The sequence below is a fragment of the Mugil cephalus genome, chromosome 3, assembly GCF_022458985.1.
Source record: "Mugil cephalus isolate CIBA_MC_2020 chromosome 3, CIBA_Mcephalus_1.1, whole genome shotgun sequence".
NCBI classification, from domain to species: Eukaryota; Metazoa; Chordata; class Actinopteri; order Mugiliformes; family Mugilidae; genus Mugil; species Mugil cephalus.
In genome coordinates this window covers 12,545,783-12,573,270 of record NC_061772.1, presented here as the reverse complement: position 1 = coordinate 12,573,270, position 27,488 = coordinate 12,545,783, and the positions used below count along the sequence as shown (strand labels likewise).

The following is a 27,488-nucleotide window of genomic DNA, read 5'->3' as shown; positions in this document are numbered from 1 at the left end:
AGAGTTGAATTACCACCTGCAGGACTGCATTCATTTTCACCTGTGCACCAAATATTATGGCAATTGAGTGTGTTATTTTACTCATTACTGATGGCAAAAGGCCTACACCAAAAGGTGCGCCTGAGGACATATGAGAAGTTTCTAGAAGGGGAAGGTTATGTAACAGCACTTGGGGAACTGTAGTGGATGGGTTAAACAACCCAGCACTGCATAAACTCGGTCCAGTCCAACTACACAACAACGCAGTGAGGTGACTGAGGGGACTGCCAGTTAAAGTGATAGCCTGCTTTCTCTGAAGCTGGGCTGTGTGGAGCTCTTATTGCCAGTCAGTGTGTTACCTACAGTTTAAACTGTTTGGACAAGAGCACTGGCACTAAAGCACTAAACTGGAACTTGGGTGGGGTTAGCAACAAGATTTACTTTAGCCACATGAAACAAGATCCCCCTAAGAAAACGAAAGACAGTTTAGGTGAGTGCTTCTATTATCTCTGATTTAGCTTGAGTCAGAGCCTTGAGGTGCTGATCCTGTTATATCAATCTCTTTAAATTCAGTGGAGTTTAAGGATAAAAAGTAATTTTATTTTGTAGAAAACGCAGGATTCTGATCTGCCCATGTTTGACTTTTTACCATCAGACTGAGAAAGCGGCAGATTGGTAAAACGGGTTTTCTGAGGCAAAATTGCCACTGAAGAAAGCTTTGGTTCCTTGTCTGTTGTATCTTATTCACCAAACTGGGGGTGTGCTGTCCTCTATCTACTGTAGGCAATACAGTGAATATGGATAAGCAACTCACACAACTGTACCCGTTCACCCAGGTTTAGGTGATGAATTGCGGACAATGAATAGTGTATTTGGCAGCCTACTGGTATCTGATAATCCACAAGGTTTAAAAGTTATTGTCCCTATTCTTGGACATTATGTAACTCGGCTTTATTTCAAGGCTCTGCATGTCTGGGTCTGTCTTCTGTTCTTCTGTTGACTGCATTAATATTTGTATAATGTGCGAAACTTCTCATTGGACCGCGCCGTGTAAATAAAGGTAGAATGAACAAGAGAAAGCCAACGGCATTAAGCCCAGCTCCTGATGCAAACCCACATTCATTTCCCTTCGTTTCCAGACTCCTCTGCCTGCTGAGGGTATTAGCGAAATCAAAGGCATTCAGAGAAGAGGACACATTAAAAAAAAAATTCAAGCAAAAGAAATGTAAATTCATAGGCTTCGCAGCGGGAAAGCCTATTTTTTTCCCGTCACGCTGATCTGACAAGATGGGTATTCATCTGTCCAACCGGTGGAAAATAAAAGCGGAGATTTCCCAGCTAGTAATTAAAACGTAACGTGTTAATGGCGTCTTTATCTGCCTGTCGACGGCTGTTTCGGCTTCCCCCTGCATTCGCTAAACCTCCGATGTCACGCTCCAGTCGCTCCCTGAAGCCCAAACATGCTGCACTTCTTCTTCTTTTCCCGTTCCCTCGCATGGAATGAGCAAATGTTTCTTCAGGAGCTGCAGTTGGGGAGAAGACGCACCCAACGTGAAAGGCTGCGGCGCGAGGGCAAAGAGGTGAGCTGTGCAAAAGTCCTGTAGGGCCTATAAAGGCTCTGGGGGCCCCCGCAGAGGTTAAAGGTTACACACTGTAGGCACATTTCTTTCCAGAGGGTTATTTTTGAGAAGTTTCTGCTTTGCTGGATTCGGCTCATAGATGACAGACACTTCGAGTATGACATTTGACTGAACAAGGGAAACAGACTCAAGACCAGGAGGTGGAATTAAAAGTAGAGTAGAGTATACTACTATATATACGGGACGTTTTTTTGGTTTTTCATACTTGATTTCTTACCTTTTTTTGTGCAATCAGAAAAGGTAAGTAGGAAGCACTTTATCGAAACCAACAGAGACCTTTTCCCATGATTCTTTGCAGGATGCAGGAAGTTATCTGTCATTCTTGTCATAGCAGTTCCACAAATTGCTGCAAAACAAACTGCTATCACCTGGCATCCGCTGGCGTATTCTGGAGAGTAAGTATCCCTGAGCTACCTGCGCGATGTCTCCCACTATCTCCCTTTCACTCCACTCCCCCCCCCCGCCTGCCCGCTCGCTCCGAAATAATCTCAGCGCCACGCTCGGCTGCACAGACATCATTTGGTTTCCTCCCAGGGACGCTCCCTGCTAAAGAGGTCGCCGCTGGAGTGCGTCTGTGCGCGTCTTGATGAATAAACGAGGCAGACAAAGACGTAACGGAGGAACGTACGGGCGTGATTTCCTTTGTGCGCTGTGCATTACCCTTCCCAGTGATTTCTGGTAACCTCACAGGAAGATTTGATTTTTGCCCACACTAAAAAAAAAGTAGGACGTTTCACCCCCAACAGGTACGTTTAGTTTTTGGTGAGATTATAAGATCCGAAAGTTCAAACGGACACACACAATTTCCCCAGCCTCATCCGGTTAACACCGAGCCCAGAGGACAGATTTCACACTGCTGAGATAAAAGGTTCCCACTACAGTTCAGCCAATTTCAAAATCTGATTTGAAAAAATAACGAAATAAATAAAAAGGGAAGAAAAGAACTGGAGGCTACTGAACTTTGAGGAGTGGAGATCTCTTCTTCAGAATAAAATTGCATTGTGGTTCAGTTCGGATAAATGTACAGCCATTAACGTGTCATCTTTAACCGACCTTGACCAGGAAGAAGGAGACGCCGTAGGTGCGCAGAGACCGCGCCAGCTTGACGTATTTCACTTTTGCTTCGATCTCCGTCATTTCGCCACAGTTTTTGTGTTCCTGCGGGTCAGATTCATTTCAGATTAATTTGATTACTGAAAATCCGAACATTGTTATATAAAATAATAATTAAAAAAAAAATTACAATAACTAAATCAACAGTACAATGTGTCTCCGCACCTGGAATATTTTCTTCTCGGCTCCTCTCTGCTTGATGTACTCTTTGGGTAGAAACTCCTTGAGGCTTGGAAAGAAATGAAACACGGAGTAAAGCTGAGACTCGTGCAAAGAGAGCTCTCCACCACTTCAGCTCCACGTTGAATAATACATTTCAATCAATCATTCATTTTATTTTTATAAAATGAATTATATCTATTAGTGAGTAAAAATTAGATTTGGTCGCCTCATGGAATAGATGCTTACTCCAAGAATCCAGGCTTGTGCTTGTGCTCTATGTGAGGTCCAAACTGGATCTGGGCCTGAATCCCTCCGAACTCACAGGCCTTGTCGAATGATACCGGGTGGGAACCGTTTAGGATGTCATCTCGGGCCTGGAAGACAAATGAAAACCTTAACACACTATAAAAGAAAGTAAAGTGTGAAAAGACTGTGTTTTTTACTTTTAAGCATGTGTAATTGCTTTCCACAGACAAACATTTCATAATTCATAGTAAAAGGTCTCTGCAGACTGTGGTAGCTGCTTGCAATGATGGGCCGTCACCTTCCATATCATAACATATCTGATTTGACTTCGGGGCATAAAAATAAAAAAAGAGAGAAACTTTTCTTGAGGGGAGCGAGAATCAGACCTGTACGTAAAGCAGGTTCAGTTGCACAGGGTCTCGGGAGTCTACGTTCTGGTCCGAGTAGAAGAACTTGCGTCTGAGGAGGAGAGTCTCGCTCTCTTCGACCCCCTGCTCTCTGAACGTTCTGCTGTGGTCCAGCCAGTTCACTGAAAGCGCAAAATCAAATCCTGACAAATCAATCCAAAGGCAAACCCACACCACACGTTTCTCCCGCTTGGCTCTTTTATTACGTTTCTCAGTGTCTCTCTGCTTTAGAACCACTTTGGAGGGGGAAAAAAAGGCAAGTTTTACACGATTTCCAGAACAGATCTGTGGGCTTATTTTTAAATAATGAGACATCCAGAGAGTTTAAGCAAAAAACGTGGATCTGCTTTCGAAAGAGAAAAAAGGAAAAATACAAAATCTGGACTAAACTAAAGCAAAGGAAAGAAAAATGTGTGAAACATTAAGAAAATATAAGAAGTCAACTTAATTTCTGACCCCAAAATTGACCCAAACACAGTTGTTACTGAAGCACCTGTCTCCTTCCCCACACACATCCCTGCCTCCCATTCCTCCCATTCCTCCCTCCCCCCGCCCCCTCCAGCCTGAGCCCCTCTAGCGCAGAGGAAACTACTGAGTGTCCGTTCTGTAACGAGCAGTTAATAACAGACCGAAGGGGCTCGAGGTCAAGAGTTCTAGATGTGCTACTCCCAAATTCCAGCGGTAGATACCACAGAGGGCTGTGAAACCGGCCATGTGTGATAAATAATCCCACGTAACAGCACTCACAGTCATCGTCTGTGTGCAGTTTGGCTTTCAGCTTCTCCATCTTCCTCTCGTCACGCAGCAGCGTCCTGTCTTTCTTCAGCGTGCCCATGCCATCCTCCTTCTTCTCCTCCACCGTCTCTTGGATCAGAGAGTATTCCTCATAGTTGGTGATGCCTGAGATCAAGGGGGAGATGAAGGTTTCCGTCACTTTTGTTCAGCCTCTTTGTGCATCCTTTTGCTTTATCGTCCCATTTTGTCTGTAAAACCTCCAATCATTTTAAGATTTAATATCTTTAATTTTTCCACAAAAACAGAAACGCGGCGTACCTATTCTACTGCATATAGTCACCAGCAGCTCTCCCACTGTCTTGGAGTCGTCCACCATGATGGTTTTCACTGCCCCGTCCAACATTTTGATTTTCTGGGGTCTTTGCTTCTTCTTGTATTCGAGAATATCCTGCTCAAAGACAAAAAAAAAAAAAAGGAGGGGGGAACTATGAGGAGAGACAGTGAAAAGAGGGAGCAGGAATTATATGCATGAGAGAAAGACAGAGAAAGAGAGAGAAAAAAGCTGCTAAGAAAATGATCAAATGCATCCTGGGGAGAATATACGCCAGAAAACCTGATTTAACGGCTGCCTATCACAACCCGCTGCTCCCTTCCAATCACAACAATGAGGAGAGATTTGGTTCAGAGCAATTGGTCACAGTCAAGCTTTCTACCTGGGTTGCCTTTGGTGGAACTTGAAGAGGAGGGGGGGAAAAAATACCATTTAGAGCTGCACAACCACAACTGCAAACGTAATGAGAGGCAGAGAAGCTGAGCCCTTGGCTGCAGGCACCAGAGACTTTGAGAACAAGCTGGCGAGTGATCTGCTGTTGGCTGGAGGACGTTTCTACAATGTTTGCTGACGTCATCGTTGTCTTCATATCGAAATTCATCCCATTATTTTCTCATTCAGATTTACATTTCCTAGGTGTGATTGTTATTTTCCTGTTGTTTGAAAAACTGGTTTCCATTCCCTTTAGTGGATTTATAAACTGCACAAACACACCGATCAGGCATAACATTATGACCACCTCCCTAATCTTATGTAGGTCATTTTTGTGCCTCCACAATAGTTGTGGCTCATCAGAGAATGGACATGGGCCTTGTGAGGGTGTCCTGTGTCTGGCAACTATGTGTTGGGGGGAGTGGCATCATCCTAATTGCCCCTCATGGCTAAATATTATTTGATCCCACAAATACTTGATCAGTTTGGAATCTAGTGAATTAGGAGAACAGGTCAACATCTTGTGCCGTTTCTTGTGTTTTTTGAGTTGCTCCTAAACTGTTTTTGTGTGTGTGTGTGTCAGGTGGCATTGTTGCAGGGTGGGGGTGCCTGGTCTGGTCTAGGTGGGTGGATGTCTAAGTGACATCCACACAAATCCCAGGTGCAAAAGTTTCCCAGCAGAACACTGCATTGTCACGCGATGGTTGACGTTATTCACTTCTACAGTATTAGGTTCTAATGTTGTGGTTGATCGGTGAATATGCTCAATTTCTAAGACGTTTTTCTTCCCCACCGTACTGATTAAGATCTCATCAAACAGCCATTCAAACATGTGGTTAAAAAAAACTATACAGCCAACGTAAGCTACGAGTGGTGTTGGTTCATGTGTACGGTCAAGGATGCCCACTGCAACTCCCTCGGGTGCTGCTGATTGAGTTTGCCCATGGAGCGTTAATCAAACATCCCTCTCCAGAGTTTCAGTCACACGCAGCTCCCAAGATAACTGGGTTTGTTTTAATGGGACGGCTCAAGATAAACACTCAGGCCACAGTTTGTGCATGTGTGCGTGTGGGTGGATCGCACTGTTGTATTTACCCCGTTGCGCAGCATGTAGTAATCCAGTGTCCTTCCAGATTCCAACCAGATGCCTTTCCGGGGGTCTTCATCAGACAGAAACAGACCGTAGTCTGAAGCTAACGCAGGGAGAAGAAACATGAGCCTTTTTCGACATCACTGGGATGGAATTGATTCCGTATGCCAGGATAGGACAGACTTTATCATAGTTCCTCTAAGTGCTGGAAGAAGTACCCCAATGCCCCCTGCTTTGTTCGTCTGCAAGATCCGAAAAGTTTTGTTTCTTTTAATAACTCCTACTTTGGGGGTAGATACTTCTCCAGCACTAGAGGAACGCTGAGTGACACGATGACGTAACAGCAGCACCGGCAACCACTGTTTTTTTTTTGTTTTTTTAATGGAATGCGGAAAATGTTAGCTGTGCAAACGCCACCTTTTATCCTTAAACGCATGGAAAGATGGAGAAAAAGGTTTTGCAATGACGCCCTGGCTTTCATGAGTCAGTATGTGATGGTGTTGTATAACTGGGACTAAGTGACGTTGCTATGCTGGCTCCAAGCCATCTGAAAAGGTGTGCGGCTCTTGAAAGCGCCGAATGATTCCAATTTCTCATTTTATCCAATATGAAAAAAACGACAGAAGCACAGTGGATGCTTCCTGCATGTTTGTACACATGGCAGAGTGGAAAAGGAACAATGACGTCGGTGTAGGGAAATTGGAACAAACTGGTCAGAAAAATGGAAAGCTGCAATGCATTCAAGGCCCCGCGACCGCCTAATCACAAGCACGGTGGCCACCGAGAGGGACAAAATGTTATGTTATTTAATCCCAGCATTGGTTTAGCACCTTAAGAGCATAATTACTTCAGATTATCGTCATTTATCGGACGGCACAGATGCTGCACACATGAACCTGGCTGTGACGCTCACCCTGCCCGCTCTGAGCCTCTGGGACCCTCTCCCTGATGATCCTGCAGGCGTCGTAGACGGCTGTGGAGGGCTCGAACTGCATCGTCTTCACAACGTTGCACTGGCGCACGCAGATTTTCAGCGACAACGCCACCATCTTGGCAAGCGGTGTGGGTGGGACCTGCAGCTACACCTGCGCAAAAAAACATAACAGGACAAAGAAGTGGTTTATTACATGGCACATGGCCAGGAGATTAAAAACTTGAGCACAGGGACAAAACTCACTGACTGGGATAAATGAGCCAGATGTTGAAGGAGAAGAATAACCTCTCTGTTGTCACACACACACACACACACTCACGCTTTACACACCGAGCCTGACGCAGAAGTCTCATGCAAACAGGTTGATATTGAAATCTTTGTACAAAGCGAGAGTGGAATCACTGTTGTGGCTGTGTAATATCCATCTTTTTATTTTCTGGTTTGAAAAAGCACAACCGAAAACCTTTTTTCGCTTCCACGCATCCGTGACGTCTTGTAGGTCAGCGTGCTGTGACACACACACACTCAAGACAAATGTCCCCCCCACTCGTCCCCGCACTGTCATAAACGATGAAAATTTTATGAATGTAAAGGAAGTGCTAATTTGTGCACAGCCAGGCTATTGTTATGCCTCATAAAACAGAAGAGCTGACAACAAATTTATCACTTTTTGAAAATGGCCCATCTGGTCCCCACTGGGGGACAAAGACAAAGACTGTTCAAAGGACTTAAAAAGGTAAAGCAGCAAAGCTGCCCACAACAAATGAAAGCGACTAAGCAGCTCTCCACAATCTTCATTCTATTCTATTTTCTTTTTTCCCACACCGAGTCGGTAAAAACCTGTTTGAATCTTGTTTCTTTACCAGTGCCAAAACCCATCAAGAAAAGCCTGAACAAACATAATTTTCTTCCCATGTACGCAGGCAGCGAAGCAATTTCCAGCTTGTTATTGCAGATAAAGCCAACACAGGTCTTACATTGTTAAACAGCATTCCCTAACCACATGAAAAACAAGACGCTGGACCAAAACACAAAAAACATGTATGTGTGTCAGCCTGTCACCTGTTCACCAGTGATTCACCGCAGGCAATTTAAATCTCACTAAAAATGTGTGTTAGGTTCAAGGTTCATGTATTGTCATTCTGAACAAGAGAATGACATCTCTCACTCATTTTCAGCAGCGTAACGGAAAAATTACAAATAACCACACTTGTAGCAATACATCTGCTTGTATAAGGTTCTTATTCGGGTCATTAAAAATAACCAGAAAGAAGCTGCTACATTTTGTAACACCACTGTGACTTACAGCTAAATGGAGGATGACAAAATGAGAAGAGTGCTACATCCTGTCTGGGACCAATGGGAACACAGAGCTGCTCTGTGGCAGAGAAGGGAGTCAGAGATCAGAGGTCAGAGGTCAGTACAGGCCATGGCTGAAGCAGGCAGCCTCTCCTCCGCCCCACCGACTGCTGACCCTGACTGAGACGTTCGGAATCTAGTTCCCATGTGAGATTTGTTCGCGTACAAGTGAAGGTGTTTTTCTCTGCATGCTGACAGCGTACCTGAATAAGAAGAAACCAGCTCTTGGTAATGATAAAGCTCCGTGCCCGCGGGTGGCGACACGCTCCTGAGCGTTGGAGTCTACGTCCTTCCCTCAGAGGACAAGGCAACAGCGTGAGACGGGATCCACGCCACTGTTGCCATGCAACAGTCCAAAACAACTGGATCACCCTGGACACCGTTTTGCCAAATATTTTTGGGCCATTTTTTGCTTACACTATTTTTCAGTTTTATCTGTCTTTTCACTTGTGTTTTCTAAGGGTGTTTCTTTTATGCGCAACCGAGCTACTGTTACCAAGTGACCAAGTCCCTTGTGGATCATTGAAGTCTATCCAAGTCTAAGTCAACATTGTTTGAGATATGACACGTTGAAAGTTGTGTGATTTTGTCTCGGTTTAGCACTTTTTTAAAACTGTGAAATATTAACGGATAAAACAAGCATTTTAAGTTAGACATCTCATTTATTGCATTGGCCAAAGTCAAACGCTTTTCCGACAGCTGGCTTTCGCTCACTCTATCGGAGCGCAACGCAGTTTTACAGGACTGTCATTCCGGTGATCCCTCACCGTCCAACGGAACAGCTTTTATAGAAAAACCAGCTCCCGTGGCTAAATCAGCGTCTGAAAATATTAAAAGTGACTTTGTGGAGACTGCGTCAGGTCTTGAGGTGATTTCCAGGCACACAGATGCATTTTCAAAATACTACAAATTCTGTGTCATGTGTCAGTCTACAAAGCTTCTGCTGCAGCTCATTCAGAGTTGCTGTTGCTGGACATTTAACCCCTTTCCTTTACCTGTTATGAAAAAAAACTGCGCAAACACTGAAATCACAGTGAGCCCTTTTTGTCCATATACTCCATGTTGCTCCATCACACCCATGGAATCGTTTTATTGAACGTATCAATTGATTCGCTCCGCCCATAATGGCTTCGACACCCATTCAGACGCTGCTGAACGAGATGAACATCAACGCAGACCTTCGGGCTGTTCAGCAACATCTCCCGCGCATGTAGGAATTACTTGGCGATGCATGGAAATCACCTTATAAATAATAATAATGAAACTAAATTGAAATTGTATTTGGGCATTACACCTTATGGTATTTCAAGGCCTCCAGAGTAGTTTCATAACACAACCGAGGAGCCAAATTGGTATTACATGAAGTCCATCCCACTAGGTAAACTTAATAAAGTGCGAGCACAGTGATTGCAAAGAAATGTCACTAAATATTTGAGGACGAAAGTCAAATGTTAATTGTGTAGTATATATATATTTTTTAACTGTCCCACTTTTAGCTTCAGCCGTAACATGAAAAGTGGTTACGTGGCACATGGTGGTTTATGTATCCATCCTTAAACCTCTTGCATGATGTGAACCCTCTGTGGATTCTAATTTATTTCCCTGCACACAAACAACAACACATTCACAATAAGGACCGACTTGACTCATAAACAAACGCGGCCGGAAAAACATCTTCGGAGTATTAAACATCAAGCTTTGCACCCGATTAAACACAAATCATGCACAGCAAAGCAAATTGGGAGCTTGATTGCGAGCAAGACGCTAAAATAATAATAATAAAAAAAAAAAAAAAACATGAAGGTAAATCTCTCCTTCATCCCACATCAAGACAAAGCAGGGTCTCCATCCAAGCCGGATTACCAGCAAGGCACCCTATCATACATTTCCCCTTCCCGCCGATGAGAAAGGATTTGCTGAGATCAAATGTGACTGTGAAGGCCCCTCCCAATACACAAGAATGGGGCCAAATTATCAGGCCGCTACCAAATCTAATGCAACGTAACAGACGACTCTCTTCTTTTAGAGAAATGGGTCTCTCATATATTGTGTGTATAGAGTGCAGCAATTATTTACGAAGAGCTATGTTTACCCCTGAGTATTGGTTAGCATGCTAATTAGCTTTAAACACAGTAATCCAATGCCTTTTTGGTCTTCTGGTGATGATTATTTTTCCACAAAATCATCAGGTTTTACGGCATTAATAGTTGCTGTGCAGGAAGTATAATCTTTTCCATCCAAAGGGCTTTGAGATATTTTAATTTGGACCAAATGAACAGGAATTCAGTTTGAATGGCATACTGTTAGTCATACAAATGCCTTTCATCCGGTAACTCAATATATGAAACTTCTGCATCATTGACCAGTCCTGGATTTGTGGCATTTCATGGGGCAAAAAACCTTTTGAGTTCAGTCAAAATTAATGAGTTTATAAAATTACAGGTCCGGATGCAGAATTTAGACAGAATTCCAAATTGTGCACTGCAAGGAAGTAATAAAGCAGGCACCATAAACCACTTTCAGCCCGAGTTCCACTTGAAGAGATGAAGGAGAGGTGCATTTTCAGTGATGACTACAGCAGTCTGCTATTTCACTCTTGTCATCATCCGTCTCCATGCTGGTGAATCCATCTGGATGCAAGCCTGTCTGTTCGCCTCCTGCGCGCTTTATTTACCTTCTTCATGTGACTGTACGTCTCATCCACCTGCTGCACCGTGGTGCCGTCAGTCTGCAGCTCTATCTGTCCGTTTCACGCCTTTATGCTTTGCTCCTCGACCCCCGGTGTCAATTTCGGCCAAACGAGAGCAGCTCAAACTGACGCGACATCATGAAGCTTTTGCTGATAATTACTCGAAGATTTAAAGCAAAGACAACCCCAAGAGCAGAGGAAGAGGAGCCATACACATAATGAGCCACCAGTCCGTGGAGAAAAAAAAACAGAGAAGGATAACTGCATAATCATTAATACACTGTACACTCCCACACGGCAAGAACAACTTCCATCCCCCTCCTTACTTTAAACTCAACCGCACCAGCTACACCTACACTCCTTTGATCCACTGCAGGCTCACATAACAAAGAATATTTAACAGTACTCTACAGTTGGCAACCAATTCCATGTATTTTACACCAACGACAGACAGCACACACTCACCCAGGGCCACGTTAATCACACTCGACTGGCCTTTTGTTAAATAATAGATGGGGATTTTTAGGAACATATCAGAACAGATGGTGACTAGCCTTCATATAACATGGACAGAAACAGATATTCTGTGGCTTAAGTCACATGACGATGAGTGGGTCACCTCCGTAACTACACAGCTAACAGCATGCCGATTTAAAATAAATAAAAATGTTGGATTTTGGTTAAGTTTGCGTAGCCTTGTTAGCAGAGCTGCTTCAGAGATGGAAATGTCTGTCAACTCTAATGAGCTCTCCATTAGCAGGCTACACTTTGTAGGGCTAATTAGTAAAGGTTAATGGTACCACTCTAAACTAATTTGGTGAAAATGATAGAAGACACATCATGCCTGGTATATGTCAATATGGTCCCTGTCAAACCACCTTGTTTTTTGGAAGAAAAAAAAGGAACTTTATGAAGGTTGTGGGTCAGAATGTGCGCGGTAACACGTCATTTGGAATTCAGCATGGGGCATGTTGCAACTGATGCAGAGAAAAAAGGTAAAGTAAGTGGCAATGGCACTCAGGCTACGTCACTGTCAGCCGCCCATAAGGATTTCATTGTCGCTTTAACAGAACATAACCGGTTCCCAACAGAGTGACCCCAGACCAACTTTCCGCCACAAAAATGTTGAGAGCCATGGGAAGTTCTGAAGAAGGGCTGGTTTTCAAGTATTTTGTACTTCTTTTTAACATGTCTGTCCTTTTGGGAAGAACTTTGTGTTTTTCTGCATGGTGGCCTATATGACATCTAAAACTGAACCTGCAGTACAACACATGTAGGACGGACAAGCAAAAGAAATCCAATGCAGTAAAGACAAAAAACACATTGCTACCAACAAGTGCAAGCAGCCCAGCTGCCCTGACGGCATGTCTTAGGCTTGGTATCATATTTGAAGATGTCATCGACCTGCTGCCAGAGACATTGTATCAGTGAGGCTCCCCCAGGAAACCTGACGCTGTACCCTTCAGCTACGGAGGGAAGGACCCTGAAATGAGTGACTCAACGTTGGTTCCCTCTCAACCACCTCCATGACATTTGGGTTAAACTTGAAAGCGACGCAATGTGGAACCAATTTAAATTAGTCAAGCTGTGTACTTACTGTAAGAACTGTAATGTAATGATACTGGTAGCTGACTTCAGGCAAATTGTACCTCACAGGAAATAAATATGATACGCATTCATAGATGACACTGCCGAGGGTATATACTGAAGAATGAGCCCACCTCGGGGCACGGGGGATTATCCTATAGTATAAAACAGGAAAATATGCGTCACTGCACATCTTGCACAGTAAAGGCTGAGACTCACCACGATGGCATCAAAGAACGAACAGAGACGGCTGCAGACTGTGCAGACGTTGCACTTGAACACATCGCAGAGATTACAGGGAGCAGCCAGTTAGCGTGCGTGCTGTAACTGCATGAACCCGTAGGTGGCAGTAGTTTCCATTTGTAACTACAACAAGCACGTAAGATTGAGCTTAATACCTATCCAAATAAAGCACAGCATATTGGCAATACACGATTCATTCTTGAAAGCTATGCAAATAAGTCTTCAAGAGAACAAATATTGACGGACGGCAAAGATCGTGAGCTATCGGTACGATTTGTGTTTAGCAATGTGGCATTCGCCATTTCACAGAGAACTCCAAACAGTTGGAGGGAAGCAGGTCACATTTTGTCACTGTGCACACGCACAGTTCGATTTCATTTAGAGAAAACTGTCAGCCTAAGAGTCAGACAAAGGGCGTCATGAGATAAAAAGGAAAATGACACTGAGCGCTGGAACATGTAGCTATTGTTCAATAGATCGATGAGGCAGAGCAGTGCCTGCTGGGAATGCTCGGGCCCTATTACAGTAACATGGCCTCTAATCCAATAATAGAACAGCCCACAAGTCAAACAGGCCAATCAAAGAGTAGGGGTCCCTGTTCAGTGTTTGGCCTGAGCATGGTGGTAACCCAGATCTGACACCTAATACAATAATGCAGGTACATCCATGCAGTTTCCCCTCATAACACCGGGTGTTTAATTTAGCGCTTTCCAAATGTTTCCAGACAGACGCACAATTATATAACAAGTTTCCAATTAAAAGGCTTTTTCATTCCTCACCTAAAGCAACACAGCACGATCCCGCCAACTAAAACAGCAACACGCACAGCATAATCGAACCTTATCATATGACAGTGGCAGTCACTCTACAAATGGCCCCCGGGAGATGCAGCGAGGACGAGGGCTGCTGAAAACTCATTTGTTCATTTTTCTCAATCAATGGGACTGCGGAGAAACCCCATTTCCAATGCTGTGATACGTCGCGACACAGACGCAGGGATGAAACGTTTCAATCAGACCTGTCTGTTACCAAGGCCTGTGACAAACCAACACCCAAACAAACAAAAAGTAATAGTTCTGAAGCCCCTGGTGAAGGACTAACATACTCCTATATCCTCGAAGAAAGAAATATATTGTGTGGTATTTGAATGCTGTTCATTGTTACGCATTTAAACAGTTGTGTTATGTTACAATAAAAAATTTAAAAGAATCTTTTTTTTTTTTTATTTTCGAGGCTTAAAATCTGTATTGTCAATCAAGCTTACAATAAGGCAGCAGTAGCTTAACATTGCTACTACTGGAGGTAACCAAGAAACGTTAGAGAAGCACACCGATGAATCAGTTCCTTGTTGTTTTTGTTCGCATTTTGATGTATTTGGGAAAAGCCTTAGAGAAAAAGACGCCAAACACTTTAAATTCAGAGCATTCTTTGTTCTCTGCGCCCTTTTCACATCTGACAGCTTGCTGGCCTCTTCCATTTCCCTACTAGGGTTATATATTTTCATTGTCATATTTTCTCAACTGCACAGGCACATATACATGGGATTTTATAACTCCGTGATGAATCAGTGTCAAACTGTTTCCCAATTAGATTCATATCTGGAAAAGCATTTCCTTAAAACCCATTTATATGTATCTCAACTGACTGTTGTCATGTCCACACAAACGCAGTGTAAACAAGACATTCGAGGCTCTCTCTGGCCATTCATCAGGCAGAAATTAAATTGTTCTGAATCACACAGACCCAGACACGGACCGGCACACAGTTCAGAATGAGGTCACCATCAACCAGCAGGGCTGAATGCGGCGGCATCGGAAAAAAGAGGTCGAAAGAGTGCCCTTGTGACTCTGGAGTTAGAGGAAAATACAGCGCGGGGAACTGAGTAAATACTGTTAAGTGTGTTTGAGTCAAGCACTGACACTCAGCTCCGTATTCTGCTCAGCATGTGGCTCTGGGCTCTGTTAACCTGGCTCTATGGGAGTTCGTGAAATAGTCAAGAAAAGTAATTTAAGCGGTTCAAGTCCTTTCATTGAGGCACGTAGACTGTGAAAGTGATAGATCTGAATTGGCATTGACATTCATGTTTGCACCGCGTTTATGAAAGGGCGTGTTTCAGCTACGGCCTTTTCCTAATCCCAACAAAGACGGTGAGTGAAAATGAAAAAGGTAAGTGTAAACATTTAACGGTTTAACATTTAACGGTTCTCAACACCGGATTAAAACTTTAGCCTCCTGGGTGAAAGGCCTTTTGACTGGGACCACCACCCCAACATGCTATGGTGGACCCTTTATCTTTCTACAGGTTCATAAAAGTCATGGTCAGAAAAAGGAAAAGTCGTATCTACCTAAACGAATACACTGTGAAATCTGACATGAAATGTCCCCTAATTGTGCTGAGCAGGGAACGGTCAACAAGTGTCCTTAGGATCCTTATTGACTTTCCATTGGCATCATTTCTGTGTTGCCTGCATGTAACCGACTCTGCCATTTAGTTTTTGTTTTTTCCTCTGTTTTTATTTCACCCTACATGAAGGCAGCCAGACTGGCTGTCATAGGCCTTTCAAATGTTTCAAAGAGGGTTTGCCACACAGAGGGATCCGTGCGGATCACAGGCACACATGCATCCGGTTTCAAGGTGAACTCGTCAATGAATATTTACACCTGGGTTCCGCAAGGTTGTTTTCCTCTGTTGGCATCAGAGAGAACATACTAAAACCCACTGCTTTAGACTTATTTAGCCAGAGAAAATGCTGATAATGGTATGTTAGCAGAAGGAGAAGCAGAGCTTTAGAGTTGATTCCACAAATCACATTTTAATCATTAATTTAATGGCAAGGGACAGAATGGACCCTGTAGAATAAAAAAATGTCATGTGCCTGATCTCAATGTAAATGTTGTTGGATTTACGGTGTCACTGAAATGCCAGAGGGATAACTAGACAATAGTTAACAAAACAATAACGCCCAGAGTTTAATTGCAGGCTCATGTGCACAAAGACACACAAAGCCCATATCCGCCTCTCTGAAGACTGTGCGCATAATTATCCACCCGGCAGAGGTCAGGGGATGGAAACCACGGGTGCTCTGCCTCCTTGCGTGCGTTTGCATGCGCACATTTGTATGAGAGAAAGAGAGAATGAGCTTGGCAAATAGGGACAGGCAGGTGATGAGTCTCCGTCAGCAGCAGCAGCGGCAGCTTCAGTCTCCAGTGCAGGTGTCGGGTTTCACACAGTGGATGGATGGCCAAACAGTCCCAAACACCCAACACGCCCCCCTCATCCGGAATAATATAGTGAAGAGGCACAGTCAGCGTGATAACATACTGTTATTGCCTAGTTTGTTTGTTTGTTGTTTGAAAATAATGGAAAAACTGCTCAAGCTCAGACGAATGTGTCCAAGAATGAAAATCATGAGAGGAGTGAACCTGGACCGATTCAGCGTCTTAACCAGAAGGAGAGAATCTATTTGAAATATAACCTGCTGCCACAAACCACGGTCCCCTCCAGCTTTTGGCACAATTTGTCACAAAGCTATCAACTTTGATGGGTGCTTGAGAGCAAGCACGGCCGTGTAAGACAACACATTTATGAGTTAGCCTTTTATTACAACACTCACTTACTCCCTCCAACATTGCAGTGTCCCTTAAATACAAAGACTTTGTTTTCCCATTTAGAATATTTAGAACGTGGACCCAGCCTATAACGAGGAAGATGTGTTCAGATACAGGTTGCCGTGGTTACAGGCACTGTGGTGTGACCTGACTAATATCCGATCTGTTTTATAAGGTATGGAAATGAGAAAACACCAAATCTGTGTTACTTAAACTGTAAAACGGTCAGTGTTTATCATAGATGTTCTTCAGAACAGCCAAGGCTGTATTCAGTGAATGAAATCCACCAGGGAGCGTAGTCTCAAATGGGGCAAATGCTTCAATTGCCTTTCTTGGGGTCACTATGAATTACTAGAAATCTATCAAATTATTTCTCAGTTCTTTGCAATCACAGATGAATGAATCAATAGATGATGATCAATAGATGGATGAACCTATAGGGACGTGGTATTAGGAGATCGGTATCGGGACCAATTCAGGACCGAGATGCAGTAATTTAAGTTAAATGTGCCATAAACCAAAACTATGTCCCTGTGGCGTCAAAATTACAAAGTAGTACCACCATCTGGATACACCCTCCCCAAAAAGAACAAAACAGAATACACGGAGTACACTAAAATCAAGAACTGCAACACAAAAGTTCCCCCGAGACGACATTTCACCATCTGTTTGAGCTTCTGGAGCCGAGGTAAGAGTTACCCTCTTGACACTACATTAACTTTGACAGCACTATTTATTGGACTTAATACACGCGCCTAGAAAGATAACAAAAAGTCTTTATGAGTCTCCAGTGGAGGGAATTTTGTTTATTTGATCTGATCTGGACTGGGAACGGCTGATACTAAATATTAAAAGATCTGTGTCAGACCCGAGTCAAAAAAAAAAAAAAAAAAACAAGCAAAAAAACTATCGAGACGTCACTAGATATATGTACTGATACTGTTGCTCGTCAACTTACCAACTCACTTTGACAAGCAAGAATGTCATTCATACCCAAGTATCAAAGCTACTCTGGTAGCACAGAGAAATGAAGCTGAAAACACAATACCTGTTCATTTCTATCAGAGAAATTTTTCCCAACACAGAGCTGTCAACATCGTCACCTCGGTCCATTTTTCTGGTTGTTACTTGTTGCCTCTGGCCATGATGTGGAGTTTAAAAACATCTTGTCTTTACAGTGACACTGCGACGGCAAGCTGTTCTGTTTGTAGCAGCAGGAATACACACAGATAGAGAGAGAGGAAGAAAAAGAAGAAGAAAAATATACTTTCCCCCGAGTGCAAACCTGCAATCAGCTCCAGGAGCTTAATCATCCACCAAACCGTTTCTTGTCAAACACCAGCGAGCACACAGAGCCAAGTGGGGGCCACCTTTTAAAAGACACGAATGCAAGAGCCGCATCAAGCCAAAGCTGCGTTCGAGTTTCTGGACTGGAGATGAAATGTGTACCAACAGCAACGCAAAACAGATTAATTACGAACACCGACTAAAACAATTGTCAACCGAGAATTATGCCGACATGCAGGCCACATACAGGCCGGTGTAAATAAAGGGACCAGTCATTTGTCTACAAAGCTCCTTCTCTCAGCACCCCCTTCTTCCAGTTCCACCGAGCTCTCTTAACACTTCACAGCAAAGCCGAGCAGCATTCATCAGTGACACAGAAACGCGAGAGTCATCAAACCAGACACAGACCACCCTGAGAGTTAGATCAAATGTTACTCACCCCACATTTTTGTCAGTCCTTTGCGGTGCTGTATGTTGTGAAGTGAATGCGTCTCTCTGAATGAACGTGAACTCGCACATCCCCGGTTCCTTCTGCCTTCCCCGACTCTGACAGAGCTACAATTTGTCTCAAAACGGGCTCCACTTAGAGATGTTGTGAAAAGTCGGTTGTTGAGGGAGACATGACTGAAGCGAAATGGCAGCCTGGCCTATAATTCATCCCATCCGTCTGCACGGGTACTTACAGATTTCCATTTTCATGTTGCTGTACTTCCTAACGTGTCAGAGGAAAATACTTCCTACTCTACAGTCCTGTGACATTTTACCCTTTTATGTTTTACTTTTGATTAGAAGACAATGCAGGTTTTGTGGTAAGAAGCAACACAATGTTCCTCTTAGAAGTATGAAGTTCCAAGCACAGAACTGGTAACGAGTATTTTAATGGGAACATTACACCTGGTCCGACGTTGATGTGAAATCTTAGGAAGGCGAAGATTATTTAAGCATGCCAGTAAGTATATTTGGTTCCTATACTCCTATGCTCCTACGTTTAATGCATGTGTTGTGTTGTCTCTCCTTTTTGGGGGAAGTGTCTCATCAGGCATCAATGCTTTCTTGAATTTGTGTTTCTTTCTCATTTGCTGGAGGATCAGATACTTTTCTCAGACATGGTGACATCATAGTCATCTGATACTGACAAATTCCTTTATTTCTTTAATTGTGAATCACAAACAAGCAAGATGTTTAAAGTCTCTATACGCTTATCTCTAATCAAGTCTTACGACATTTTCTGTTCTATATACTCCTGACACATAAAGATATACACTCTCTGTGATTTGGTATTCTTTTAAAAGTTACTGGGTCGTGTTTCTTGTGGGACTGCCTGATTTAGCTAAGGCGCGTGGATAATTCTGGCCGCCGAGATCTCTTTCCTCAATAATGAATCTGCGGCTTTGTGTAGCGAAACGAGATCGCCGATATAAATGCTGTATGGGTGAGTCAAATTTGTGGATAATCTTAGTAATTATGTCACTGGTGTGGCAGCGCTCTGACTACGACTAAAGTACCGGCACTGATGCATAATGAGGCATAATGAAAGATGATGAAGTGGCTCAAATGGGAACGGGTGTAGTCTGATCATTATTACACAAATATACAGGTATGTCAGCGTCTTTACTGGATACCATCACAAATTAACCAGCAACGTAACAAGGGGAAGGCACATGATAGCAGATACGAATGCCAAGAGGGCCGACGGGTTTCTGGACAACGATGTCTGTTCTATTTGGCAGAGACACAAGATGAGATTACACAACCCTACCCAATAACACGGCCACACTGCCTGGAAAAAACAGGTGATTCACTGTTATGGTGCCAGTCAGCTGCTGTGGCGATGGCCTCAGTTACCCCCCACTAGGGGAGTATGACCGCTGCTTACCCGTAAAATGTCTCGCAGTGGAAGGAATGCAGCGGCAGCGTGAAAGAGTCCGGGCAAGATGTGGTCAGGAGCCAGTAAGCCACCGAGACCAAGTTTCCCAAAAACATAAACTGGCAGTTCACAAACCAAATGACGAGGAGACGTCAACGCGCTAAGGCTGACCTCTGTTGATATGTTGGTGACATATCAGTTCTTACTGGGAGATGCACTAAAAAAAAGCGCCATCACACCCAGGAGTCATGGGTTGTTCCTTTAAGCTACAGGGCAACTAAACTAAATGATGAGGAAAACGGCATGAAGCAGGTCTGCTCTGCCGAGTGTGACATCACCCCTTTCTTTACTAAGCACATCACTGAACTCTGTCTAGGGAACATCTGGCACTGCCGCTAAATGATGCCACTCTGACTCAGTAATTCCACAACATCTGGTCATCAGGTCATCATCAGACGCGACCACTGCGTTTACAGACATCGCGTATAATGCCTGCAACGGCGTCCAGCTGCCATGCTCGGATAACGTACCAGAAATATACTTACGTCGCGTTGACCACTATCCTCTATTATGAATTTGAATCTGCGGGCTCTTTGAATCAAGTCTGTTTGGTTGCACTTACGGGCCCGCACAATTAATCGATCTTCTTGGCAAGAAAGTGGCTGACAGCACAATAATAATCCACTCGGGGCAATTCCATGTGGAAAGGCTGGGATGTTTAAAGTGTAATAAACTATGTTACATAGTGATTAAACCAGCCGTAGCTAAAGAAACAAAGATGTGCCAGTTCCAGTTAAATGTTTTATCCCTCTTGGCCAAGGCAGTGAAGCTAGAACTGGGATTGAAAAAGTAACAAAAAAAATGGAACATTATTATTGTTGAGAATAAATAACTAAATTGGGGTTACCGCTGTCCGCTAGTCAGTTAGAAACGTAATAATAGAGGTCCAACAGCAATGTGTCTAAAACTCAATTCCTCCCAAAATGGATAAATTGCAGAAAGCTATTGGCTGTAAAAAGCTTTTTTGCCCATTTACTGACACAAAAATAAAAAGAGAGTATGTGTCCTCAGGATTCTCAACTATATATTTCTTAATTTCTTTTATGAATATAGTTTGGTAGACTGGTTGATAGGGTTAGACGAGAAAAGCTGATCTGGTATTGAGCAAATATTGTATGAGGATTTACTTTGTGTTGTCTGTCCCGCCGCAGCTTCATAAGCCGAGCCCGTGCTAGACTAATGAACTGTGAGCAAACAGCTCAGACTGTCAACAGACGGGACAGTGAACAGCTGGTGGAGGCTGGGATCACACCGACATGTCCATGTCCATGACAGATTGAGACAGACTTTTAAGAGAAAAAAGATTGTGAGAAAGCCCGAAACACTCTTGTTAGCGTTTATGTATTTTTGGTGGTGTGAATTATATTCCTCCACAGTAGATGGCGCCTCTCGTAAAACGCTTTCATGAATGGAAAAGTCTGGTAAGTCGCACCCTTTTTGTGATTAAAGTTACTGCCAATGTGATCCACATTAAAATCATTTCACCCAAAACACGATCTGATTGTTATTATGAGGTGGTCACAAGGAATGCAATCCATTCTTTAGAGTGGGTTTAGCGTGCACTGCCATCATTCATCAAAAATATGTCTACATAACAAGGCTAGAGTCATATTTGCCATTTTTTTGACAGAGGACTGGTTCAAAAATATTTCAGGAAACAATGAAACCTGACGGAGCGGCCACAGAGAGCTGTTTAGACTGCTACGTCAAATTGAGGCAGAAGCTTTGGCAAACAGCACAGACCCTACGCAGACCCTAGCGCCGTAGCTGACATACACCTCCCCAGAAATGTAACTACGCACGCACTTGGTAGTAGGGCATTTCCACTTTAGTATTTCTGGATGCGTCTCCATCTCTGCAATTTTCTTAATTGATTCTTTTGGATCAATACAAATGGAACACAACAAGGAAAGGTTGACTGAGGAGATTTGGAGGCAAAAACATTTGTGTAACTCGTCTTCAGCAAAATTGACGCCAGTCACCATCGTGGGAAGTGAAGTAAGCAGGAAGTAGAAACAAAAATGGCAACGGAGGCACAGGTTATGGCGTCTATGTCCCGCGGTAGCTACTGTAAATGAGCCTGGAGACGAGATGAAGATCTGTAGGCCACAGACTGCACACCTCCAAAGTCTCAGTGAGGTAACCTACCGCTTTCGTGGTGCCCTGCTATGTGGTGCGCAGCATAAAATCAGATCACTGCTGCTCAGAGCGTAAGAGAACAGAATTATTACAATGACAATAGTTAGTTCTGACCTCGACCTTCGGTGGCCTCTAGGATTAAACAGCATTTGCACTAAATCAAATAGGACTGAAATGTCAGAGATTGTCGCGTTAAACAAAGAGCACGCCAACCTTTAAAAGTGCGGCACAATTTTATGTTATATGAACTGTATGACACAGCTTTTTTTTTTTGAAACACTGCAGATTTGTTTTCCGTCCGGTTCCTTTCGTTGCATTAAAAAGCTGGTTTACAACCAAGAGGCCGAAGATCATTCGTGAGCAGCCAACGCGCAGGACGAGGATCATTTACATGTCATTACCTCCGAAACCAAGAGCCACATTTTAACCCGCGCCCCTTAACAGATTTCAGCTCCAGGATCAAAAACGCGCCGATAGCGCCGAGTCCTGGCTGTTTACTTAAGAGCGGCATGAGACAGATCTGCATCCGAGCTCATTAACCGCTGGAAAACTAAAACACACAGCAACTGCAAACTCATTTGTGGAGCGGAGCACGGTTACAGAGAAGCTGGGCACCAGATGCTTACAGTTAATTGCCCTCAGAATGCACCGAATTGAATCAGCTTGAAAATGTACATCACCGCACGTGATGCGGGCAGATGTGTACAGAGGCATTTAATTTATTAAAAATCCATTGACTATTAGCAGTTACCTAAAAGTGATTAACGTCATATTTTGTGTCACCGAGAGATCAAATGGTAATTGATGGAGTGCACTTGGCATGGCAGCTCTAAATCAGGTATGTCTGGCACACACACACACAGACACACACACACACACACACACACACACACAGGGTAAACACAACTGGAGCGGAAGTAGCCCTGCTGTCGAGTCATGCTTTAAACCGAGTTACACGGGTGAAGCGCACATGACGTGGTTCCAAAACTCTTTCGGTGCATTTCTGTGACTGTGCAAACGAACAGAAATACTAAGACACTGCCGCAATTAAAAGCAGCAGAGGGAAAAAAAAAAAGCCTGCGGGATGAAAACTTGCACAGTATGCATCCATATGGCTCCCTGACAGCTGGAAAGCGCTCCCCGCCCTGATCAGCTGCCAGGGCAAACATGTAGCACACAACAGAGCAGTCGCATGTAATTGTACACCGACCGCGACACTGATGCAAGGTAGAACATCTCCAGTACAGCTCCGCACAGTATCAGCCGCGCTTAATGTAACCCAACTACCGAGAGCGCTGTGCGTATCTGTGAGGAGAGACTGAACGTCAACACCAGAGCAGGTGAGGGCAAATGAGATGGTTTAATTAAATTTGTTTTAGTGCAAACAACATCAAGTACTTGCAATTCTTCCGTTGCAATTATTTTCCATGTTTGATTTCAGACTTTAATTTAATGAAAAGCCAAATCCCACATCAGCCACTCTCTCCTTTCATGCCCAAACGGCGCTGCAGCGCACGCCATCTGCAGTGACATTTTGAAATCTATCCAGCTCTGGTCCAAACAGATGACAGGAGAGCCGCTCTGGCACTGTGTGCGTTCACGTCTGCATGCGTCGGCGGCCTCTTACCTTATTGCTGAGGAAAACGCGGCCTCGAGTGTCTGCTGATCTTCGCAGCTGGAAAAAACAAACGAGCATTCATGAGACAAATTCACTGAACGTATACAGTACACAGAAGTACACGTAGCAATGCATTTTGTTCCCCCCCCATAAACAAATGGAAGAAAAGGATCAAACAGCAGGAGTGTTCATGCTCCATAGAAATCTCCACGCACACATGCCCCGCACTATATTTTTAGGTATTTATAATAAGCCATGGCGCGTTTGTCAGAACATAAGGATGAGATTCACTCAAGGCAAAAAAATAATTACGACAAGCAAGAATAATTACAAGCCTGCTGTTGAGAATAAAGGGGAAATTGCATCTAGTTAAGTAGTTAGATGCCAATTTAATAAGCATGTCTATCGAACACCGAAAATAAATTACAGCTTAATTGGAAAATATTTGGGGAAAAAAAATGAGGGGCTCAAAAAACAGCTCCGGTTGGAGCTCAAAACTGTTCTAGTCATTATGTCTTATAGTGTAACTACCATTGTTTCATTTAAAATTAGCATTTTCTCATTTGTAACTTTGAATGTAATAATTCAGACGCCCTGAGCAGAAACATAATGTCTCCAACTATATATTTTCCTCGTACTAGTAAAAACATATGCGGTATGTTGCTTTTTTAAAATGGTCTGGACAAGAATAATAACTACTGGGATAACTACAAATATATTTCACACTAGGCAGTGTGGATTATTGCACTTGTAAAAGCAGTACAGTATAGCGCCCATAGCCGGCGTTAATGACACGAGCTGCAGCCGCTCCGGAGACAGCCTGGAGGACTGATGGGGGACAAGTGAGAGCCACTCTAAAGGTGGATCATCGGAGGGGAAGCAGCACTCAGCAGGCTCTCGCTGTCGCCGCCCGTCCTTTCTCCCTCGGGAGGCTTCGCACGGACTCGCCATCTCGCACACGGTCGGGAAAGCCTTGCTGTACGCGCACACCGCAGCAGAAGCCATGGCCTTCCACATGGGGTACAAGAAAACGAAAACCTGTCTAAAGCGCATTAATCCACCACATTCAAGAGAGAAGGACTGTGACAAACAGTGCACAGTTAGAGGGTCAACGCCTAACAGCTGAAGCCTGATGAAATCGAACATCGGCCGGTGCTGCTGACCATCGCTAATGATTCTCATCACCCCCTGGAGCCGAGTCTTATTTTTTTTCTCCTCAGACAGGTAGCAGCAGCAACCTGTCCCTTGAGTGTCATTGACTCGCTGACACTAGCTGGGAGCAGAAAAAGGTTTTAGGTTTCTCACTGGGAGGCGACGGATTTACACAATGGCTCAGGTCTCAGGTTCTACGGGGGAGGTAAAGAATTCTACATTCAGGCCTTTTCCACAGCAGGAACTTTGACTACTAAGAACTTTTGGTGGCTACAGATTCCAATGGTCAGGTTTACCATTAAAAATACGCTTTCTTAAACGAACGTCGATGGTGACGCTTGCAACGTTGAGCACTTCATCGTTATTTAATCATTAGCGACCAGTTTTAATACTCCATAGCTGCATGTGCTGTTATTGTGAACAGCCGATCAGCATGGATTTGCAGACGAAAGCATAGCACAGACGAATCAATGACAAGCTTTTACACTTGGGTGAAATCCAGGGGGAGTTGGAAGCAGCCACCTAAAGCCGACTGTCGCACAGTCATGCACACAAACTCATCTCCACGGCTCTTTATCTAAACCAGGTCACGTTTATCATATTCCCAAGAAAAGTTCATGTGAAAGGCCTCTCGTGGTATTCGTTTTTGATTGCGTCCAAGTGTGCACGATGTGTTCGCTTTTGTATGCGAAGCTCACGGGTTCTGTTTTTAGATGGGATAAGGCCACAGTGGAAACACGGGGCCGCCAAAGGAAACATTTAGTCCCTTAAAAGAAATCTTGGGAATCGGGGCTCTTGATAAGTTTGGGTGAAACTGCAATTAATTCATTTAAAATAATAAATGTCCATTTAAAGAAAAAAAAGTCTAAAGAACATAAGGGGGTTGTGGTTAATTAGTGATGTGTAGATGCATGCAAAGATGCCACGTGACGTTACAGATTTCCTCAATAATCTCAGGCCAGCAGTGACACTACTGTGTGTGCGGAAGCTTCCGGCGCTTCAGTCACAATCAGAGCTTTGTGCAGGCCTCAAACATTACTAGCATTGGGGCAGATGTTTCAATAGATAGTGTTACAGTGAGTGACGGAGACTTTGCAGCTTGTTCTAAAATACGTGACATTTTCACAAAACCTCCTGTCATGTCACACACGCAACAAACAGCGCTGTTCATGTTTCCATTAGACCCATTAGAGAAAACATCTGCTACAATATTGTACTGCACCCCCAAATGATTTCTGTGTTTATCTGCACACAGGATGTGAAACTCAGATCGTAGCACAGTTCTGGTTCGAGACACACGTGGAGACGGACTTTTTTCATGCCAGGTGGGATGGATACTTGTGACAGCATGTTAAAACGAACGATTGTGGGACACCTCGCGGACGGACTAAGTTATACAATACTTGTTCATTAAAGGTGCCAATTAAAAGGGCCTCAAATTAAAGCCACTTCAGGAGATTTCTCACAGATGAAACAACGATCAAGCAGGTAAGGAATCACTGGGAAGAGCTTAAAATCCCCCCAAGGAAAATAATCTGGGCACACACATTAAACTAAATACACTTAACGAGACTGGAGCCTTATCTAACACAACTCAGCATTTGCATTCCTGTAATTGTCTCCTCTGAGCCTAAGGGGGATTGCTTTGAGCAAAATCCAACATGTTCAGTTTAGGGAAACACATCCCACGGGTAGCTACAGCCACCAGAGGAAACTACGTGTTAAAAAAGTCAAAAATTAACCCTGAGAATGTTTTCTGTTATCTGTAGCCAAATCGGTAATTGGATAAAAGACAAGAGATGAGTCTGGTGAAAACTTGAATGAGTGAGAAAACTCTGGAAATGATCAGAATGGGGGCGAGAAGGCGGGTAAATTGCTGCATTGCTGCCGGCAACTTTTTGGGCGCACAATATGCCACTCGGGACTTTATTGTTCCGTCCATCCTGCAGTCCCATTAATCACAGTGCAGAAGAGGGCAGAGTTGGGACAAGTCAGACAATATGGTGCCTGGGAAACACCTTGCTCCACCCCCAAAAAGGAGGTTTTAATAAAACCGCCCAGTACGACGTCTCAACATGAAACAACATCAGCACAGTTGGATTGCGCACAGGTCGAAGCGGCAGCTCATATAATTCACAGAGGACGTGACGCGCATTCGAGGGTGTGCGCAACGACGGAAATGAAGAATCAAGGCACATAAACATCAAGCAAACGCAGAAATGTGAATTCATTGTATTAAGCTGATTTATTGCGCGCGCGCACAGTTGTTGCCACCGAGCAGCTCCACTAAATCTGATGGGGGCTGGGTGCTAAGTTCCTTGCTGCAGGCCACCTCAAAGATCAATGGCAGCTGTTCACTGAGGGGAGGCACTGCTCACTCCCATCCGCAGTCGCTCAAAAATCTTTAGAGATTTGCACAAACAGCGTTGAGAAAGACGTGCTCCTCTTAAAACGGATTAGTTTGACAATTTAACAAAGACGCAGTTTTATTAAAATGAACGAGTTCTTAACATATTTTACTTCTATAAAAAAAATCAAGCAACACGGAGAATACAGAAGCCATAGATGTGTTCTATACTAAACTTGGCTTAGGGCTAATAATAAACATACATTAATATTGTCATTTGCATTCAATATTACGCTTTCCCTTATCCCTTTACTAAAATATGTTGGATTCATGTTAATGTGTATTTAAAGAAATTTAAATTTGTGGGGGGAAATTTAAAAAATATATAAAAAATGCTTAATCAACCAAAGATTTTGCAACCCCCCCTGCAGTACCTCCGTGGACCCCCCCCCCCCCGAAGAA

At 43.7% G+C, this 27,488-nt stretch overlaps 1 protein-coding gene across 4 annotated transcripts in view; it reads right to left on the bottom strand.

Moving 5' to 3' along the window:
- The window catches only part of tln2a (talin 2a), an 84,344-nt gene that overhangs the window by 40,506 nt on the left and 16,350 nt on the right, over nucleotides 1-27,488 (bottom strand). For all 4 annotated transcript variants that reach the window (XM_047580235.1, XM_047580236.1, XM_047580237.1 and 1 more), the window contains exons 2-10: nucleotides 23,537-23,584; nucleotides 7,049-7,220; nucleotides 6,141-6,238; nucleotides 4,601-4,730; nucleotides 4,295-4,447; nucleotides 3,527-3,669; nucleotides 3,141-3,268; nucleotides 2,898-2,961; nucleotides 2,673-2,777 (exon numbers count right to left, since the gene is read on the bottom strand). In XM_047580235.1, coding sequence (XP_047436191.1) covers nucleotides 2,673-2,777; nucleotides 2,898-2,961; nucleotides 3,141-3,268; nucleotides 3,527-3,669; nucleotides 4,295-4,447; nucleotides 4,601-4,730; nucleotides 6,141-6,238; nucleotides 7,049-7,184 — 957 coding nt within the window. In that variant the 5' untranslated portion in view covers nucleotides 7,185-7,220; nucleotides 23,537-23,584. The remainder of the gene's footprint in view (nucleotides 1-2,672; nucleotides 2,778-2,897; nucleotides 2,962-3,140; nucleotides 3,269-3,526; nucleotides 3,670-4,294; nucleotides 4,448-4,600; nucleotides 4,731-6,140; nucleotides 6,239-7,048; nucleotides 7,221-23,536; nucleotides 23,585-27,488) is intronic.